The 18,368-nt window shown below is 34.7% G+C and overlaps 1 protein-coding gene across 10 annotated transcripts in view; it reads left to right on the forward strand.

Moving 5' to 3' along the window:
* Positions 1-18,368, forward strand: part of KIF6 (kinesin family member 6) — a 157,510-nt gene that overhangs the window by 57,967 nt on the left and 81,175 nt on the right. For all 10 annotated transcript variants that reach the window (XR_014850759.1, XR_014850760.1, XR_014850761.1 and 7 more), the window contains exons 11-13: positions 5,461-5,566; positions 6,412-6,541; positions 8,525-8,737. Coding sequence is in view for 7 of the 10 variants with exons in the window: in XM_085055068.1 (XP_084911194.1) it covers positions 5,461-5,566; positions 6,412-6,541; positions 8,525-8,737 (449 nt within the window). In the remaining 3 variants the exon portion in view is untranslated. The remainder of the gene's footprint in view (positions 1-5,460; positions 5,567-6,411; positions 6,542-8,524; positions 8,738-18,368) is intronic.

Consider the following 18,368-nt stretch of genomic DNA (forward strand, 5'->3'; position numbering starts at 1 on the left):
TTGTGGCAAGGTACTTCTATTTCAGGTTAATGTAGCCTTTTCTGATGTAACTCACCAGTATAGCAAAATTCCCTCAAATTTAAATGAGTTGAATTGACTATCTTATGTTAAAAGAGTACCAAATTCTGAAATACATTTACATACTGTATATTTCCACTGAAGCAGTTAAGTGTGACAAGTAAGCAATTCAGTAATTTTCAACTCAGTTCTTGTACCTAGCCCATAATTAGGTTTCCATTGACTTTGAGTTAATTAAACATCTTCCATCATGGCATTTTCCCATTGAGATGACTTTTCAAGAAGAGCAGTGTGAATTCTTAGGGCTAAGTATTTTTTATAAAGGTCTCTTCAGTGTGAAATACAATTCCTTGTGTTAATCTTCGGATGTTAGCATAGAGAGCATCTCTTTATCCAGTTTTCTGCTCCAGTGAGTGACAGGTATTGTGTTACTAGGTTTTTGGTGTAATTTCATTACTAGGTCTATGGGTTGATTTCTTGAATTTTTAGTTGGGGGATTATTCTTTTTCCTACTGATTGATATCTTTCAAAGCTCATTTTGTAGGTTATGACAGGGAAATAGAGTCTTCTGCAGTCCATCTCATATAACAATAAGGTCCAGCACTGCTGTAGTGCTAGTCTTCAGGAATACAGTCAAGAAAAAATAAAATATCATACTGTAAGCCGCAGTGTTCATATGTATTCAATATTATGGAAAGTGGTTTTAGTATGTTTCTTAGTTGATTTCTTTTTCTTCTTATTTCTAGCTGGTTTTCATTATATCCTTTAAGAAAATCATTTGGGCTTTTTTCCTTCCTTCTAGTTTGAGTTACCTTGACACTCTCAATCATGTTGTAGGACCCACATATATGAGATTTTCTATATTATTTTCCCATTGACTTTTGGCAGTATGTATCCTGGGGAAATTAAAGTTTAGCCTGGGATGTTTTGGGAGAAGAAAAACTCAGTCACATGCTTAGAACTTTTTAAAATATGATATATGTTTTGTGCCACATATTCTTTTTCCTTTAGCAAGTTTATTATTGAAATGCCTTTCCTTGGGCAGCTTTATTTCCCAATTTCTGTTTTGAGAAGACTGTGAAAATGTTGACCATTATCCTTGGGATAATAGCAGAGGTAAATGTAAGGATTGATTGCTCAGGTCTTTATGAAAAGAAACTCTAGTTTGCAACTCTTACAAAAAATAGGATGTACTGACTAAGAGCGATCTTGGTATATGGTCTCAGGGCTGAGCCACAATAGCTGACTAAAAATACTTTATGTCCTGTGCCTTTTTGTTATTCTCTTGTGACTGAGTTGAAAAAAAGTCCTTTAGAAAAAGAGCATTTTTATTTGACCTCATGATTTCATATTACCTTCGTTCTGCCCACATACACATGCTTCTGACTAGGCTGGTAAAGCAAGACTTCCTAAAAAGTTCTCTGGACTTCTGCTCTATGGGTTTCTTGTTCCTCTTGAACACCTACTTTGTTCAGCGCTAGGGTGTTTAATGTGTTTTTCTGGTTCAATTCTTGCTGGCATATATTCTTGCAACAGCCTTTGACTGAAGGAAAGCAGTTTAATGTGCATTCTCCTGGAAGAAACCTAAGGATCAAACATAGATGACTGTCTCAGAAGATGCTATTGTTGCTAAGGAGAATGGTATTATCCATCTCTTGAAAGTATAAAAAATAAAAGCTATTTTGTCTCTTTGTTATTGCCAAAAAGGTTTTTCTCACACTCTCTATTGGAGGGTGACTACAGCCTCTGCACAGTTTTGACTAGAAAGCATGTGTTGGACTTGTAACTGTGGATGCCCTGTATGAATTTCATAAATCTTTTACAGACCTATTGTATATAATTCTGTGCTCTAGTTTCCATATATTCCATATGTTTAATTTTATTTTTACGGACATATTTAAAGATAAATAATGAATTTATTCAGTTGGGAATATGAGAAGTAAAAGCACATTCCTCTTGTAAATTCTATTGTCATTTGTTTCTGTGCCACCTAGCAAACAGACATATCTTATCTGATATATGTTGGGAAGAAGTAAATGTACAGTCAGTATTCCCTTTTTTTATACTTCTCATCTGTGGCTTTTTTCCCTCCTCCTGTGATTCCTTATTGTCTCCTTGATTAACCTTGTGAGTGTTTTGGGCAATGAAGTAGCATTGTTGTCTTTTTTTCATTTTTAAAACTGAAGATCTTGTTACTGTATAAATTCATATGTTGTTTTGACAGTCTTTGGGCTGCTAAATCACTTAAGCAAAATATGGTTCACTTTACTAAGATCTGCTCATTGAGAAGAGAGTCTTCAAGTTGCCTCTGTATCACATTGTCAGTTTGTTTTGTACCTTTGTTTAGTGCTTCAGTATTCTGGAAGAACTCCCAGAATGTCCAACATGTTGTCAGACTGTGTGTTTATTTTAGAGAGAGCTCTGGTGTTTTTTACATGGAAACCTAAAAGAGTGAGGGAGGCAGTGAATTTTGTAGCTAGTATTCATGGGTATTTCCATGGCTGCTTTTCTTTTCTTTTTTTTTTTTTTTTAATTTTCTTTTGGTTTTATCCATAGTGTTTATACTTGGATGGTTTATTCCTCTTCTTGTTTTCATTCTTTACAATGAAATATTCAAAATTTATCTAAAAATACACTGACAATTCCAGTGTTTCCTACAACCGGGAAAGGGGCTAAATTGGTTTATAACTTCAGATTTACATTCTGCAGTTTTAGACTTGACTCAGTCTTTTGGTGCTCAGATCTCTTTTGGCTTCTGTATGCTACTTGGAAATCAAAAAATGAACTGGACTGTTGTGTTTTTTCAAGAATTCAAAACATGTTAAAGGTAATGTAAGAAAGAGGAAATAGCAGCTTGTATCTATAACTACAGCTTGTCTAATTTGTTACACTTGACAAATGAACCTTGACTCTGTACGGGAAAATAATAATTTCTAAAAATAGAGTATTATTTTACAGGAATTACATGTTCTTTTTCTTTGTCTTGAAATATTTGCACATTAGGGTAATGGTAATTGTACAAGTTAGTGCAATTTTTTGATTGATTCCCATAGCCTAATTCTGTTGTAATCTGAGTATGGGTAAATCCCTGGCAACCAGATAATCTTTGAAAGGTTAAAACATCTTCATAATTTCTAGTTCAAGATTTAAGCCCTGTTTGCATAGATGTCTTCATATAGTCAGTCTAGACAATCTAGCTATCAAAAAATATTTTTTACTTGTTTCCTGTTACTTACTGAAACCAATAAGGTGCTTAAAATAGAGACAAATAATCACTTTGTGTCTGTGTAATCACAGTCATATTCTCATTAATAGTATAAATGCCTCTCTTTTCCTGGTGCTTACACAAATGCCTGCCTCTGTGGATGAAGGATTAATTCTCCTGCTCTTTGTGATTAGTGTGTCTGCAGAGTGTATGAGTAACTTTGTACTACTGGCTTCTCTTCTGTTGGACTCTTGATGCAGTAAAAAAACCATGTAGCAATATGTAAAATTTTGGTCTTCTTTACTGAGTAAATTTTGTCGTCTCTTGAGATGCAAGTCAATGCCAGCAATGCTTCTGTAGCTAATATTTCTCTTTTTCAAGCTCTTCACATGTGCAGCTCACATGGGCTTCAGGGAGTGTCCTGTAAATTCAGAAGTTGTGAATTTTGCACATTCGATGAGTGGAACAGACAACATATTCGTATAGCCTCTTGCTATTTAACTGAATAAATGAAAATGGGGAGGCAGAGTTTGTCTGAAACTAAATCTTGTTTCCTTTTTCTTCTGTTTTGAGTAGTTCCACTTTGCTATCTCCAGAGATAAGTACCAAAACTATTGTTATGCTTTCCAATTTTCATTCCAGACTTGCAGCTACTGATTTACAGATATTTGTCTCCTGAAAACAATATTTTTTCTGATAGTTTTGCATCTCATTGTTAAAACAATACTCATTGTTTCACTCTCCACCAGGGATTTCCTATTACTGTAATGTGAGGAATTTCAGCAAGAGAAGTCTTCAGAAGCAGGGAGATACCACAAAACATACTCTAGGGTCACCTTTGGATGCTTTGATATTAAAATGGCTAAAATTTTTTTATGTGGTTAGAACAAAGTGATTCTGATGATAAAATACCGACAAGATTCCCAATCCTGTAACTGAAGAGGATAAATTACTACAAAGTGGTGTTCAAAAGACTTGCATATAAAGTGGGGAGCTGAATGAAACTAGTCCAAAAGAAACACTGGGCATAGAGATGAACTCTTGCCCTTCTTGGGCAGTTTTGGCACTTGATGCAGCCACCTTAGATACCTTGGGTCAGGTTCAGAACTTAAGTTCATCTTCTGAGGATAATAACCTAAATAAACATTTTAAATTATAAAATTATGCTTTACAGGGCATATGCCTGTCATTTTTGCCCACCATTTGCCTACTAAATAATTGAAAAAGCATTTGTCAGGAACCAGGAAGCCATAAATCTAAACACAGCTGATGGAGTTTGAATTTGCACTAGCAGTTTTCCGGAAATATACCTTAGTAAGTGGGCTAAAGGTCTAGTTTGGGCTTAGAGATCCTCTTCCCTTTGTATTGAGAATGAACTGCAATGCATCCTGAAATATGAGACCTGGAAAGATGGTGACAGCATGGAAGAGGAAGTCTGAGTCTATCTGTACAGGTGTGACATCCAGCCTAGAATGTGGTGTATTCTGCCTGTATAAGTTTTGAGTCTGATAATTTTAATGTGCTTTTAAAAAATAAAGAGGATGCTTGTCTGTGCCAGATTGTCTTAGGAAGACTGAATTACTAAAATAAGAATAGTTTCTCCCTAAGGAAGGTTTTGTCAGTTCTTTCTAAAGAACACCTTGCAAGAGAAGAAAATGCTAACTACATTTCATTACTCGAAGGAAGAGTAGTAGGTCTTTGAGAAAACTATTAATATCTGCATTAAAAGATAGTTTGCCTTGCTTGGTGATTGGAGCAGGTAATTTATGTATGAAAGCTATGCTATCTGCTGACTATTGTAATAGAAAAAGAAGTAGACTTTTTTTTGCACAAATAATCATATATAGTAACAAATCCTATGCCCAAAACCTCTAAAAATCAGGTCTTCTGAGAGAGCAGGTTTTAAGTATTTTCAATTCTGAGACAGCAGAAGAGCAAAAGGTTTTAAAATAAGTGAGAAAGAAAAAATTACTTCTTAAATGCATTTAGTGCTAGAACTATTCCTTAGCATGTGCCAGTATGTTCGGATATGCAGTTGTAGAATCTTCAGTATCAAATCCTGGTTTCATTAATCACAACAAAACTACATTTCAAATGCAGGGACCTTGAAGGAAAATAGCCTACTAATATCAGGCAGCTTGGTACATTTTGTGTTGTATTTGACAACGCCACTTTGTAGACTTGTCTGCTTGTTTGTGAGATTTTTTCTTCTCTTAAAAAAAGCTATGTATTTCCAGGTTGGATGAGTTAATTGAAACATTTCTCAAAAATAGTGATCCTGATAGCTCTCTGGATGTTGGTCCTGACATGCGCAAGATCAAGTATTGCTTCATTCATATGAAGGTATTTTTTTAAAATATAAATGGAAGTGCAACTGCCACTCTGAAAGTATCTTGGACATATTCATGGTTGAAAAGTGTTAAAAGAAATGCAGTGCAGTTGAGAGGTACTGGAAAAGAGTAAAACAGTTGAACTTTAAAGTGCATGGAGAACTCATAAACATTTAAATTTAGCTGGAAAAATTCAGCAGCATTTTGTGGAAACATCAGCAAGGATCCCAGGATGCAGTAGATTGTAAGAGAGCACTGGAAGTTACTGGAGTCAACAAGACAAGTTATTTGTATATGGATAGATGTTCCCATCTGTATTTCCAGCATTACTGAGGCTTTATTTTGGACAAACTATGTTGAAAGAGGTAAAAACGTAGATTAAGAACATTATATCCTTTAATCTGTTAGACTAATTCTTCAGATGTTGCAAGCCCTTCTGAATCATTGAGCAAACAAGGCACACTTGATAATTGTGAAATTAATAAGGAAGCAGTAGAAGATAATACTTTTCTGTATTTTGGTATATAGTTTTTCCAATATAATAGTGTACACATTCCTGATCTTAATTTATTGTCCTTAAATAATTAGTTTTAACTTATAGTTTTAATGTTGAAAGTTCTGTGATACTAGGGAACATTGGAATTTATGTGTAAAAAGAGTAAAATAAATTGCACCCTTGCTAGTGAAGATTAAAAAATACAATTTGTTTCATACTTGACACAATGGATATAATTTTAGAATCAACTGTAGCACAGTGTTTTTCTATCAAGAGTCTAGAAAGGTTTTACTTTTCTTACTATAATTAGAACATATCAGAACTAAAGTTAAAAGAATGTACTTTTTTGTTTCTCCTAATAGCAAATAATTAATCATCCAGTGACTTCTGATAAAAAACAAGACATCTCTGAACAAAATAACAGTAACAAAGAACCAGGAGAAGAACTGGAAAAACTGAAAGGGCTTCTGCAACAAAGAGACAATGAAATCAGTATCCTTTGTGAGAAAAAAGTGTTTGGGTTTGAGATGAGCTGACTTACAACTGTTTTTCTTTGTGTGAGGGAGACTGTACTGTGTTAATGCAAATACTCAGTTGCCAGCTTTTATGTGGCAGGACTTCTGCTTTGCACCTGCTTCTTTTTCAGTTGTTATCCAAATCAAAATTCTGCATCTAAGCACCACTTTAGAATGGTCCAGCCAATAACCAAATACTGTGGATCATGCCAGGCCACACCTAAAACATTCTCCTCAAGCAAATTAAACTACTTTTTAGAGAGGGAAACTCTTAGGCTATATAAAGACCAATCTATTACCTTACAAAGAATATAATTTCTTGTATGTGGTATTTTTAGCCAAATGAAGTGTTGCTTTGGTGACTACTGGGCTGTTTGCCCTTCGAACAAGTAGAAAACTTGTACTTTTTACATTTAAATGTAAAGCTCGTTGCACATAAAAATGCTAAGCTGCTCAGATGTGCTTTGGCCATTTCACCACCTTGAGTGAGGAAACATGAGTAGCTGCACTGCAGCGCAATGGGTGAGAGTTATTTTTAGCAGGTTGAGAGACCTGTGGTCAAACCGCAGCCACTGTGTCCCCAGCTTTGTGGCTACTCAGCACAGAACGTTTGTAATAGAGTGCAGAAATGAAAATATGGGTTTCTTGAATGTAAAGGTAACAGATGTTCTTTCACAGTTATTAGTAAAGAGAAAACTCAGTTGCATTCTTTGTGCTCAACAATTCCAGCTCGATTTTATATGTTAAACAAGAAAGGCATTCTTCACTGGGGTGTAGCATCTTACCTGTCTGAACTGAGGTGGCAGGAAAGCTTCCCTATTTCTGCTCTGTCACAGACAACAAGATTTCCCAAGGTGCAATTTCAAATAAATTTAACTAGAAACACTTACTCATTCATTTCAAAAAATTCTTCAATTCTTTGAATGTTAATTTTAATATCTGAATTCCCGGAAACATTTCTTCCTGAAAGAAATTATTTCATTAGTATCAGAAAAAAGCAAAAGATCTCTATTAAATGCACTTTAGACAGCTTTGTTCACAGATGTAAAAGGAGGAAATTGGTGTAAATCCATGTTAGAGTTATATAGAAAGCATATAAGAATTAAGACTTTGAAGACAAGACTGGTTTAGGGAGTCTGCAGTGGCTAAGTGACTGTACATCATCACTAGAACATTAAGAACACATCTAATGGGATGAAGTGGTGGGAAGTATGGAAGCTGTTCAATAAACTATGGGTTCCTTCTTGCTTACAGTAGCTAGAAGCTATCATAAAAACTGAATTGGTGTTTTATTTTTACCTAGTAGAGTTCATAATACTCCCCAAAGACTACTTAGATTTTCTGCTGTTCATTTAGAAGATTAATTAGGATTAAAAATAATAGCATATTAAAAAACATATCACAGAGACTTCAGTGTTCCTGATTGAATGCATGCAGGATTTCCATTATACGTCCTCTATAAGCTGTTAAGCAGAATGTATTTATATCTAATACACTTCCAGTAAATTCACAGTGTTATTGCAAGAAAATGCTTAAAGCTTTTTCTGCATTTTAGTAAACCTTGTTGGGAAAAGCTTACAGATGGGATACACTTGTGAGGTTACCTGTACGTTAAGAGGTTTTTCTTTTGTCTGGAAGTCTTGTTTATTGCAAAATTTAAAAATAAAAAGGGACTGCCACAATGCCAATAAGATGCTGTCTGTCTGTAAATGCTTTTATCAGGAGCTGACTGAATGGGATTGCCACCTGTGGTCAATGATTTGTTATTGTTTAGTAAAAATGAATTTGCTGTTTGGAAAAACTGAGGTGGATGAAAGTAATTGCGAAGAATATGTTCTACTTTAAATTCACATTCACACGCATGCTTCCATCATGAATTGTTCCACTTTGAAAAAAAAAAATTACTGATAAACAATTTATTTTTTAAATTTAAAAAAAATTTCCTTAATATATCTTCCAGATGTTCTGGTAGCTATGCTAAAACAAGAAAAAAAGAAAACACGAGATGCTCTTTTCCAGCTTAATGCCACCTCTGCTGGTTCTACAGTCGTGGAGCAGTCTCTTTCTGCGGGCCTGAAAGAAAGTCAGAGTCCACCTAGATGTTTTAGTCTGAAAGAGGCAAAAGGTTTCCGCTCTGCTGCTCCCAGACTACCTCTTCTTTCCAGAAAAACAGGTTAGTGGAATTAATTAAGGGAGCAGTTATTGGATTAATCCAATATGATTTGCATCATGTCCTTCAACATGTGAACCAAAACAAGGGAGATTTATTTTTTAAATATCAGTCATATTGTGCTAATTCTGTATTTACAAATGCAGGGTTTTAAATTTAGAGCCCTCTGAAGATGCTGATGGCGTTTACAAACTGATGTGAATATTCTGTTGAACAGCCCTACAGAACCAGAGCATAAATTCAGTTGTAGTCCCTTGATTGAGTAAATTCACAGAAAAAAAATGGGGGTTGAGCATAATCCATTAAAAAATATTAGGAAATAATATTTTTCTCCTGGAAGATCCATTTCGCTTTATCCACATAAATGATACTACAGGATTTAAGTTGGATTTTAAACCACTGTAGAACAACTCAATCAATGGAAATAATATTGACCAGTTAGCATGGATTGGATAAGTAGGGCAGTTTTTATGGTGGTTATTTGAAAAGGGTTAACTGTTGAGCATTGCAATTTTCTTTCCTTACATCATCTGAGGTGATTATTTATGACAATAAGTAACAATATTCTTGCAAGTTCTTAATTTCAAAATCCACACAATAAAACTTCCAGCAGTTTAGACAGATTTTTTTTTGCATGGTTTCATGTTTTCTTTATTTTCTTGCTGAATTATTCAAATAAAAAGATTTTTTGGTGTCAGTAAGTTCTAGAAGTGCTTATGTTTTTGTTAGTAAAGAACATGCCTCATCCTAGATTATCATGTGTAACTATTACACATTTTATGACTATACATAATTCTATAACTATACATAAATCATAAAAATTATTTACATTTCTGTATGCTTTTTATTCATTTGTGGAAGGGGGCATAGTTGAAAGGAGAGCATTTTCAGCTTGAAACTCAGACAGGGCAGCTGGCAAGTGGAAACTTGGATTTTGTTAGAGTACAAATGGGAATGGAGTTCTTAAACTATTTAGGGTTGCCAGTTGTCCTCTAAAATTGCATTGTAATTAAACGAAGAGTCAACTGTCACACTTGTTACTTTGTTTCGGTTGCTCAGCTACTGAGGAATTCCTTTTTTCTTCTACTTTTCCTCTTTATGATGTTCTTTCTCATTTTATAGGAAGAATTTATTGGATTTGATGTCAAAACATTACCAACTAAATATAATCATGTGTCCTCGTAACACAAAGATTTTGATAACCTCAGAAATGCGTAGCAATGTTTTATCAACAAATGACTAGTGTAATTGTGTCTTTTATATAAAGCCACTTATTCTTCAGTCTTTTTAAAAAAGCATTAATCATAAGCATTAGCAAATTTTTAGTTTTGATCAGTGCTTTCTCTTTTTGCAAACATTTGTATGAATATGTTCATATGAGTTTTCTTTGAACATGATGGGAACCATCATGTCAGCTCAAACTGACTGAAGTGTTGAGCCTTGTCTCCTTCACTCTGCCCTGGCAAGGCTGGGTTGGATGGGACCCTGAGCAGCCTGGTCTAGTGAGAGCTCTCCCTGCCCATGGCCAGAGGTGTGGAATTCAACGATCTTCAAAGTCCCTTCCAACCCAAACTATTTTGTGCTCTTTTGCTATGTTTGGATGAGCTTCATTCTCACTTGAGCACAGAGCTCCATTTTGGATATGCTGAAAGCCTGAAAATCATGTTCATCGTTACGAAATTATCCATTCATTTCAAACTGTATACATATGCCTTTTTGTCTATAAGCATTAGGAATTCGCTAAGGATTAGGAAATGGCTTGGGCCTAAGCCAGGGTCAAACTCCCTCAAGCTTTAGTGTAATATTAAAGCTATTCTTCATCATTTAAACACTTTGCGTACTTAACATCATTTATGAAGATTCGAATTTACAGCATGAAGGCTATGCAATATGTTAACTATTTTAACAATCTTGCTTTCTTTATTTAGTTCTGTACTCTCAAAACTACCATCGGATTGATTTAATGCAATATAACATGGTATTTGTAGTGTATCTAAGTGCTTTCCATTTTCCTATCTTATTTCTTTATCCTGAAAACAATTAAATTGGGAAATCAACAGAAAGTGTAGGAAAAAAATACTTAGTTCAATGAAGTAGTTGTTGGAAAGTCTATCTAACAATTAGTTAAAAAAAAAAACACAAATAACTTTATTTAGAACCTTTCTTTTTTTTACAGTTGGTTTATTGTGTTGCTTTAACATTTGCTTGCCCAGAAATGGATCTTTACCATTCTGTGGTAGATGACAAAATAATTTCATTCTCTTACTTTCATAATAGATTAACTGCTGCTTTTACATTGTAATATCTCTAGACTTATTGACTTGTTACCCAGTCCATCAAAGAAAGTTTTTATTTATGTTGTGGAATTTCTTTAAAAAAAGTAATTATAAGTATGCAGACAGGCCTATGCAGGCAGTTTGTTTCTTGGTGTGGTAAAAAATGTATTATCTCAGAGAACTGCTATCTCTCTATGGTGAAAGGTATATTTACCATTTTGTCCCACATGATCTACGACTGTGTCTATGTTGAAAGATATATGTAATCATGATTCTAGTCTATCCTATGGAGACACTGCTTTAAGTAGGAGAAATGCAGTCATGCTATTTCACTGCTGAGCTTGATGTAATAATCTGTGTTAACAGGAAATTTATTTTGATCTCATCACAAAAGTAGAACAATTCCTGGTCCAAATTTTTTCCACAGTAGGCTTTGAAGGTGAGTGAGTAGTGACTTCTACAACTGTACATGTTTTACAGGTACAGCTGTAATTTATCTTTTTTTAAGTCCATCCTGCATTGAATGTGCATGGTCTTTCAGAAGAAACTGAATGAACATAGTGCATCTTCAAAGGTTTGACATATGGTAGTATTTACTTTCCTGCACATTCTACATTTTCCCCACCAGTTGTATGCCTGACGTTGTAGACAGAAGCCTTTAATGGCTGTACAGGCTCAAAGATCATCAAAGCCTAACACCCCAGATTTGATTTCCAAGTAAATTCTTGGTCACCCTTATATAGTATTATCGGCTGCTAATACTAAGTTGTAAAGAGTTTATTCCACAGAATCATAGAATGGCTTGGGTTGTAAGGGTCTTTAAGAATCATCTAGTTTCAAACCGCATGCCATGGACAGGGATGCCACTCACCAGACCGAGTTGCTCAAGGCCCAGTCCAGGCTGGTCTTGAACACTGCCAGTGATGTGGCACCCACAGCTTTTCTGAGCAACTTGTTCCAGTGCCTCACCACCCTCACAGTAAAGAATTTCTTCCTAATATCTAATCTAAATCCACCTCTTTCAGTTTAAAACCATTGCCCTTTATCCTATCGCTATCTGTCCATATAAAAAGTCCCTCTCCCTCCTTTCGATAAGTTCCCTTTAGGTACTGGAAGGCCGTAATGAGATCTCACTGGAAACTTCTCCATTCTGAGCAACTGTAGCTCTCTCTGTCTGTCTTTGATTTAATGCTAAAAGATTTTTTTCTGAACAAGTATGTCTTTAATTGCTTGTTTGAATATCGTGTTTGAAATAATGTCACTGGTAAAATATTGTTGAACGTGAGGTTTGAAACCAGTGGAAGACCTAAGAACAACTGAAATTGGGCATGTGGATCATTGTTGTGTTTCATTTTGTGCTTTTTTCAGTTTGTGTCAGAGTCTGGATTAGGATGTTCTCCTTGATACCTACAGCAGAGGAATATGCAACTGCAGTGTCCTAATAAACCCCTGAGTTTTGCTGCTGGTATTGGGTTACATAGCACTGAATTCTTCTGTTAAAAATCATAACAGTTTATATGCTGACAGATTTCTTTTTCTTGAATCCCAGGAGACTTCTTTTAGAAGGGACTGGTACGTAGGAGGCCTAGAAGCAGTGGAGGGTTGCCTGCTGCTGTCATTTTGGCAAGTCAGCTCCTATTATCACTAGAGAGATTTTACAGATGGCATAAGGCAGGGAACTTAGAGTGAACAGACCAGAACTTACTCTTAGTCCAGGTGTTATACCATGAAAGGGGAGAGCTTGTATTTCAATACCCATCTTTAATCACAGAGCACCCTAAATTACAAATCCATTACTACGTGAGGGAGAGTGAGCAAAATAGTCTAACGTAGTAGCTGCTGTTATTTATTGCATTGTAATATCTTTCGTAAATCTGAAACAGACATAGCTGCCTATGAATTTAAATTATGTTCCAGATGAACATTCCAGAAAATGCAAAGATAAGTTATTGGCATAATAACCTGAGCTTTGCAAATAATTCAACAATTTGACTTTCAATGTAATCATTTAGTTCATCATAAAGTATCTACTGTGGCTTTAATTGTATTAATAATTAATATCTGGTAGAGATATAAATGTAGAACTATGTATAATCTTTCTTGGGAGTTGATTCAATTATAAATTAGTAGTTTCAGGAGAAATGAAATAATGAATGAATCTAGCAAAACAAGAAAAAAAATCAGATTTCATCAGACAGTGCAGTGATAAACTTTGCATTGTATTTTACTTTTACTGCATTATATTAGTTCTTTGTAGAGAGAAGTCTTATTTTGAAATCAGTCTCAGACTGCTGCTTGCTTCTTAGGATAATTCCATCAGCGTAAAAAACTTATTATACCCTTTTTCCTCCTGCTGGATTTGTTTTTCTCCTGAAATATAAACAGTTTGGTTACCAGAAAACAGTGTGACTATTGTGACATTCAAAGAATACAGTAAATCTTAGTAAGAGCTTCATATAGTTGTATAAGCAGATGGACTTGAGAAGGATTATTTTGCTCTCACAAAAGATTTTGTTAGGATCATGTTTTGACCAGTTTGAGCCATTTCCTTCCTCTTTCATTGAGAAGTTGTAAGGATTTTTTGAGAGTTTTGTGAAGAATTTACCTCCTAGGTATCCCATTAATGATTTAAGATTACTTTTTGCTCAACACTACACAAATGCCTGTATAAAAGAGCATTCCTGCTGAAAGGCTAAAAAGCTGACTTTGAAATGTAAGGTGAGAGATGATTTCTGTAAACAGATGATGCTTATGAATAGTATGTTAGTGATGATTACAGGCATACTGCTCATTTCTGAAAGCCAAATATTTTTGTCTTGTATCAATACTTTTCAAAATATTTATCTTGTCTATTTTATATATTTATGCCATAATTCAGGGAACATTCTTCCTTCTATTGTTGAAAACCCTCAGAAAGTTCACTAATAAGAAAGGACTGACTGAGGTTTTCCATTAGAATCTCTTCTATGTCTTTCAGTTCAGAAAAAAGGTCGGGTCTCAACCCTCCAGAAAAATTAAATGCTTAGCAAACCTATTTGTTTCTTGGACTATTTTCTGTGTCCAGTAGTGCTTCGGGATATCTGGGGGCAAAGTCTTGGCACTGTGCTCATGAGAGATCTTTTGTTAACAAACACATGTAGCCATTTTATTGCTATTTGGCCAACAAAAGATCCTACTGGTGCATTTATGGCACTGTTCAGACTTACTTTTGATCTTTCTCATTTGTCAGAAAAGAAAGTAAGTTCTACATTTTCTGTTAAAGGTCCAGGAAAAAGTATATATTCCATTTGCTCTCCAGCTGAACTTCACTGATACTGTTAAATGTGTGTAACAACTATTTAAAACAAGATGTGTTGTTTTGCTAATTTTTAAGCATTAAATGTTTTCTATAATGTAGAGTGATTATTTGCTACAATATATTTTTCATTATTGCCAAGTTTAAGGACCAAGAAGGAAGTATCAGACTTCACTGCTTGATTTAGTTATTTTAAAATGCCTTCAAAATAAATTCAGCAGATGTTAATAGTCAGCCTAAGCTTTTGAACAATTTTATTTAGCTTTACTTCTGATAAACTTAGCAAATTTATTTTCTGGTATTTCAATTTACCCGATAAAATATGTATTGTTAAGGCTCCACTTTATGTCATAAATATGAATGGATGTCTATCTTCAAATACATGTTTGTAGTATGTAGTTGTGGAAATTTTTTACTTTGTCATTTGCTGTTATACATTTTTGTGTCTCTGTTTGTCTTAAAAATCACAGTTTCATTCCCCTTTTTAATCTTGTGACATGAACAAAAAGTAGAAATTAAAATTCAAAGTAGTTTCTAAAACAGAATTACTGTGTTTAAATGGACACAATTACAATAAATACCAAGTAGAGTAACTCTGTGAATTTATATGAGACTCAACTAATTTCTGGGTCTTGCTCTTTTGTTTGTTTGGGGTTTTTTTTCAAAATCTGTTCTTCTGTCTGTACTGCTTCCAAGTGCTTTATTTTGTCAGAATTCACAGTGAGTCCACTGTGACTTCTGCTTGAGTGAGGACTTTGAATTTAACTCACTGAGATAAGTAAACAATAAAAAAAGGACTGTGTTAAGAAGTTTGAGACTCCAGAAACATCTCTGTAAGGAACAACAGATGACTATTCTTTGTGACAAAGAAATATAAATACATGTTGTAGGATTTAAAGTGAGCTCTTGCAGTTGGTATTCAATGATAAAACTCTGTGTTTTACAATTTTTGTCATTTTAACTAAGTGTTTATAAATATGAACATAGGGTTATTTTTAGGAGATGAAGCCCAGATTTTCCTTCTTGGAGCTTGGTCACCATTGGCAACTTCAAAGGCAAATTTTTTAACTTGTAAGGCTCTTAATGAGAGTGAAGTGCAGATCATTACAGTACTTTCACTAATTTTTCAGAGACACTGAAACTTAGTTATATATTGAAAATGTTATTATGTAAAACCACTTACTGCTTCCATCAACAGATTTTCTTTCTCCACATTTATTTGGTTTTACAAAACATTTCTGGTTTTTTCTAAAATGCTCATCATGTTGTTCTTTCCACTTCTCAAGCGGGAATCTCTTCTGATATAGAACGTATGTTTGGAAGCTTGTTAAAGATGCTTTTGGCAGTTTTTACTGCCTTCCTCTTGAGTCTGTTTAGATGGGGAAACTTTCCAGTATTTTTATGCTAGTTTACTGTTCTCTTATCCAGATTAGTCTGCTAAATGTAACCTAGTGTTCCTTGGAAGTTCTCTACTATTTCAAATCTTTTGGCTTCCTGTTTCTGTAGCCATATTTTGGCTGTCTAAAAATGCTATTGGATCCTTCAAAATAACTTCTTAAAGTTGTTTTGGGAATTTTTTTAGTGGCTGAAGCTCTTCAATGCTTGATATTTTAGAGGTAAAATATGCTTCTGGAAGTTTCTGTGTACTTGAAGGCTGATCAAATTCCTTTGTATATTGACTGTCAGGTTTGGCAAGTACCTCTGTAAAACTTCTTCCATATTGTTGTTGTTATGAACATCAGTCCTGACAGACTAATGTGCTTTTTAACAGAGCCACTACATGGACATTATGTATGCATATGAGTAATCAAAAGAAGGTCCTTCTATTAGCTTAAACTTTCAATATTTCTGTACAGATATTGCTAATTCTCCTAAATAATAGAATAGTCTAGATATCAGTCTCTCTTTCATCTGTGTATTTAACCTAACAACTGCATTTTTTCATTCTCTTCCTAGCAAAACCAAATTTTTTCTGGAGAGACTAGTCTCAGCATATTTGAATATAAAACCCAAGTAGGAATTACTGGAAATATCCCACAAATCCCTACTTTTTTCCCTGATATTTGCAGTACATTTAAACAGGTTAAATTTCCCACAAATGTTTGAGGCCAGTTTCGTGCTTCTGTTCTTGTACAGTTTTTGTGTTGAAGGTTTGTAGGCCTGTTTGCCTCAGTGATAATTAGCTTTTAAGTTTTGGATGCTTTTGTTAAAAAAATCGTTGAGCAGTTCACTTACCTCTGATGCATCATCTTTTTGTCTATTACAATTTTCACTCGGAATATCTATTTAGTAACTGTGCCACTGCTTCATTAATTTTCAGCCCCTGTTATAAGATCAGAACAATACTTTTGAAAGAATAACATAATGTTTGCAGGTTATTGTGTATTTAGGTTAATTTGAGAAAAATAGACCATTATTGACATCTGTGTGAAAGAGTAACTACATAAATAGAAATGAGCTAACAGCTAGAGATGTGGTGGTATATGGTTTTCAACACTTATACAGTAAGTTTGGTAGATTTTACTTCTAAGTCAGGTAAAAGCTCTTACTGATTATCATGGCAGGGCTGGTCTTAAAGATCTATGGCTGAGATGCTCTGCTGTAACCATCTACCAAGCTACACTGAAAACAGTTTTTTGATCTTTTTGTTCATAGAGTCAGGTAGTAGCTGGTCTGAGACTTCCTTAAGTTAAGGCAATTTTGACAGCTGAAATGATCACACAGATTTATACAAAGAGCTTAAGTTGTTGTTTGTAAATGCTTGCATATCAAGGAACCTTCACTTGAAGGTGATATCGGCCGTTTTTCTAGCGGAAGTTATATGACTGAAGAAATCATTTAACATTTATAAATATTTATGAGTAATTCCAGCTCTTCTTCAAATCACTTGTATCTGACTTGGATGCAGTGAATGGTGGAGTTAGGCATGACAATGTTCTATCTGCTTTTGTATTCTATTAAAGTGCACTTATATTTAATCTTCTCTCCCTCAGTAGTTTTTCTGTTTTCAATTTTTCCTGATAATGTTCTTCCTACAGGTGAGTCATTTGGTGCTGGTTGAGCAAAACATTTGCTGAAACATTTTTCTGTTGTTGCTGTGGTTAATGATGCAATGCTAAACACTAGTACAAACAGCCCTATCATACTCTGAGCCCCCTGCCTGATTTCCAGTATACTTCTACTAGACCCTTATTCAAATATAATTAAATTTCATCTTTTACTGTCTTTTCTAGTTTCCTAATCATCAAACTAGTTTCCAATAATTTTCTATAACTGGTATTCTGAGCATTCTATTTTATTGTGTCTTGAGTGTAATAATCTCAAATCCTTTCATTTTGGATACCTCATGGCCCTTGAACTGCTGCTGCATGTTCTTATTATTTAACTTGCCTACTGCTACTGTCTTAGTTTTTAAATGTTTATTCTAGTTCAGTAATCCCTTAAAATAAAGATCATCTCAGAAACAACATTCTGAAGTTCTGTTCTAGGCAAAACTAATATAGACGTGTAATCTGAAAAACTGATACTGTTAATATCAGATGCCATGTTTGAAAGCTTCTGCAATTTATTATGCCTATTAGAATGTCACTATTACTTTCTGCTGCCATTTTAGGCTTTCTACTACGTAGACATAAAAGCCATATAGAACATCAGTTTGTCATGCTGGAACTCACAATAAACTTTCCCAAAAATCTGAATGGAGAGATTAACTTCTCTAATATTTCTATTATATATTTGAAGCACGAGTCTTATGAGGAGAAGTTGAGGGATCTGGGGTTGTCAAGCCCGGAGAAAAGGAGGCTCAGGGTGGACTTTATCACTCTCTACAACTACTTCAAAGGAGGTTGTAGTGAGGTGGGGGTCAACCTCTGCTGCTAGGCAAAAGTGACAGGACAAGAGGAAATGGCCTCAAGTTGGGCCAGCAGTGGTTTAGATTGGATATTAGGAAAAATTTCTTCTCATAAAGTGTTGTCAAGCATAAGAGCAGGCTGGCCAGGGGAGTGGTGGAATAACCATCCCTGGAAGTGTACCAAAAATGTGTGGATATGGCAGTTGAGGACAT

The sequence above is a fragment of the Lichenostomus cassidix genome, chromosome 3, assembly GCF_008360975.1.
Source record: "Lichenostomus cassidix isolate B80296 chromosome 3, HeHo_3.0, whole genome shotgun sequence".
In the NCBI taxonomy this organism is placed as follows: Eukaryota; Metazoa; Chordata; class Aves; order Passeriformes; family Meliphagidae; genus Lichenostomus; species Lichenostomus cassidix.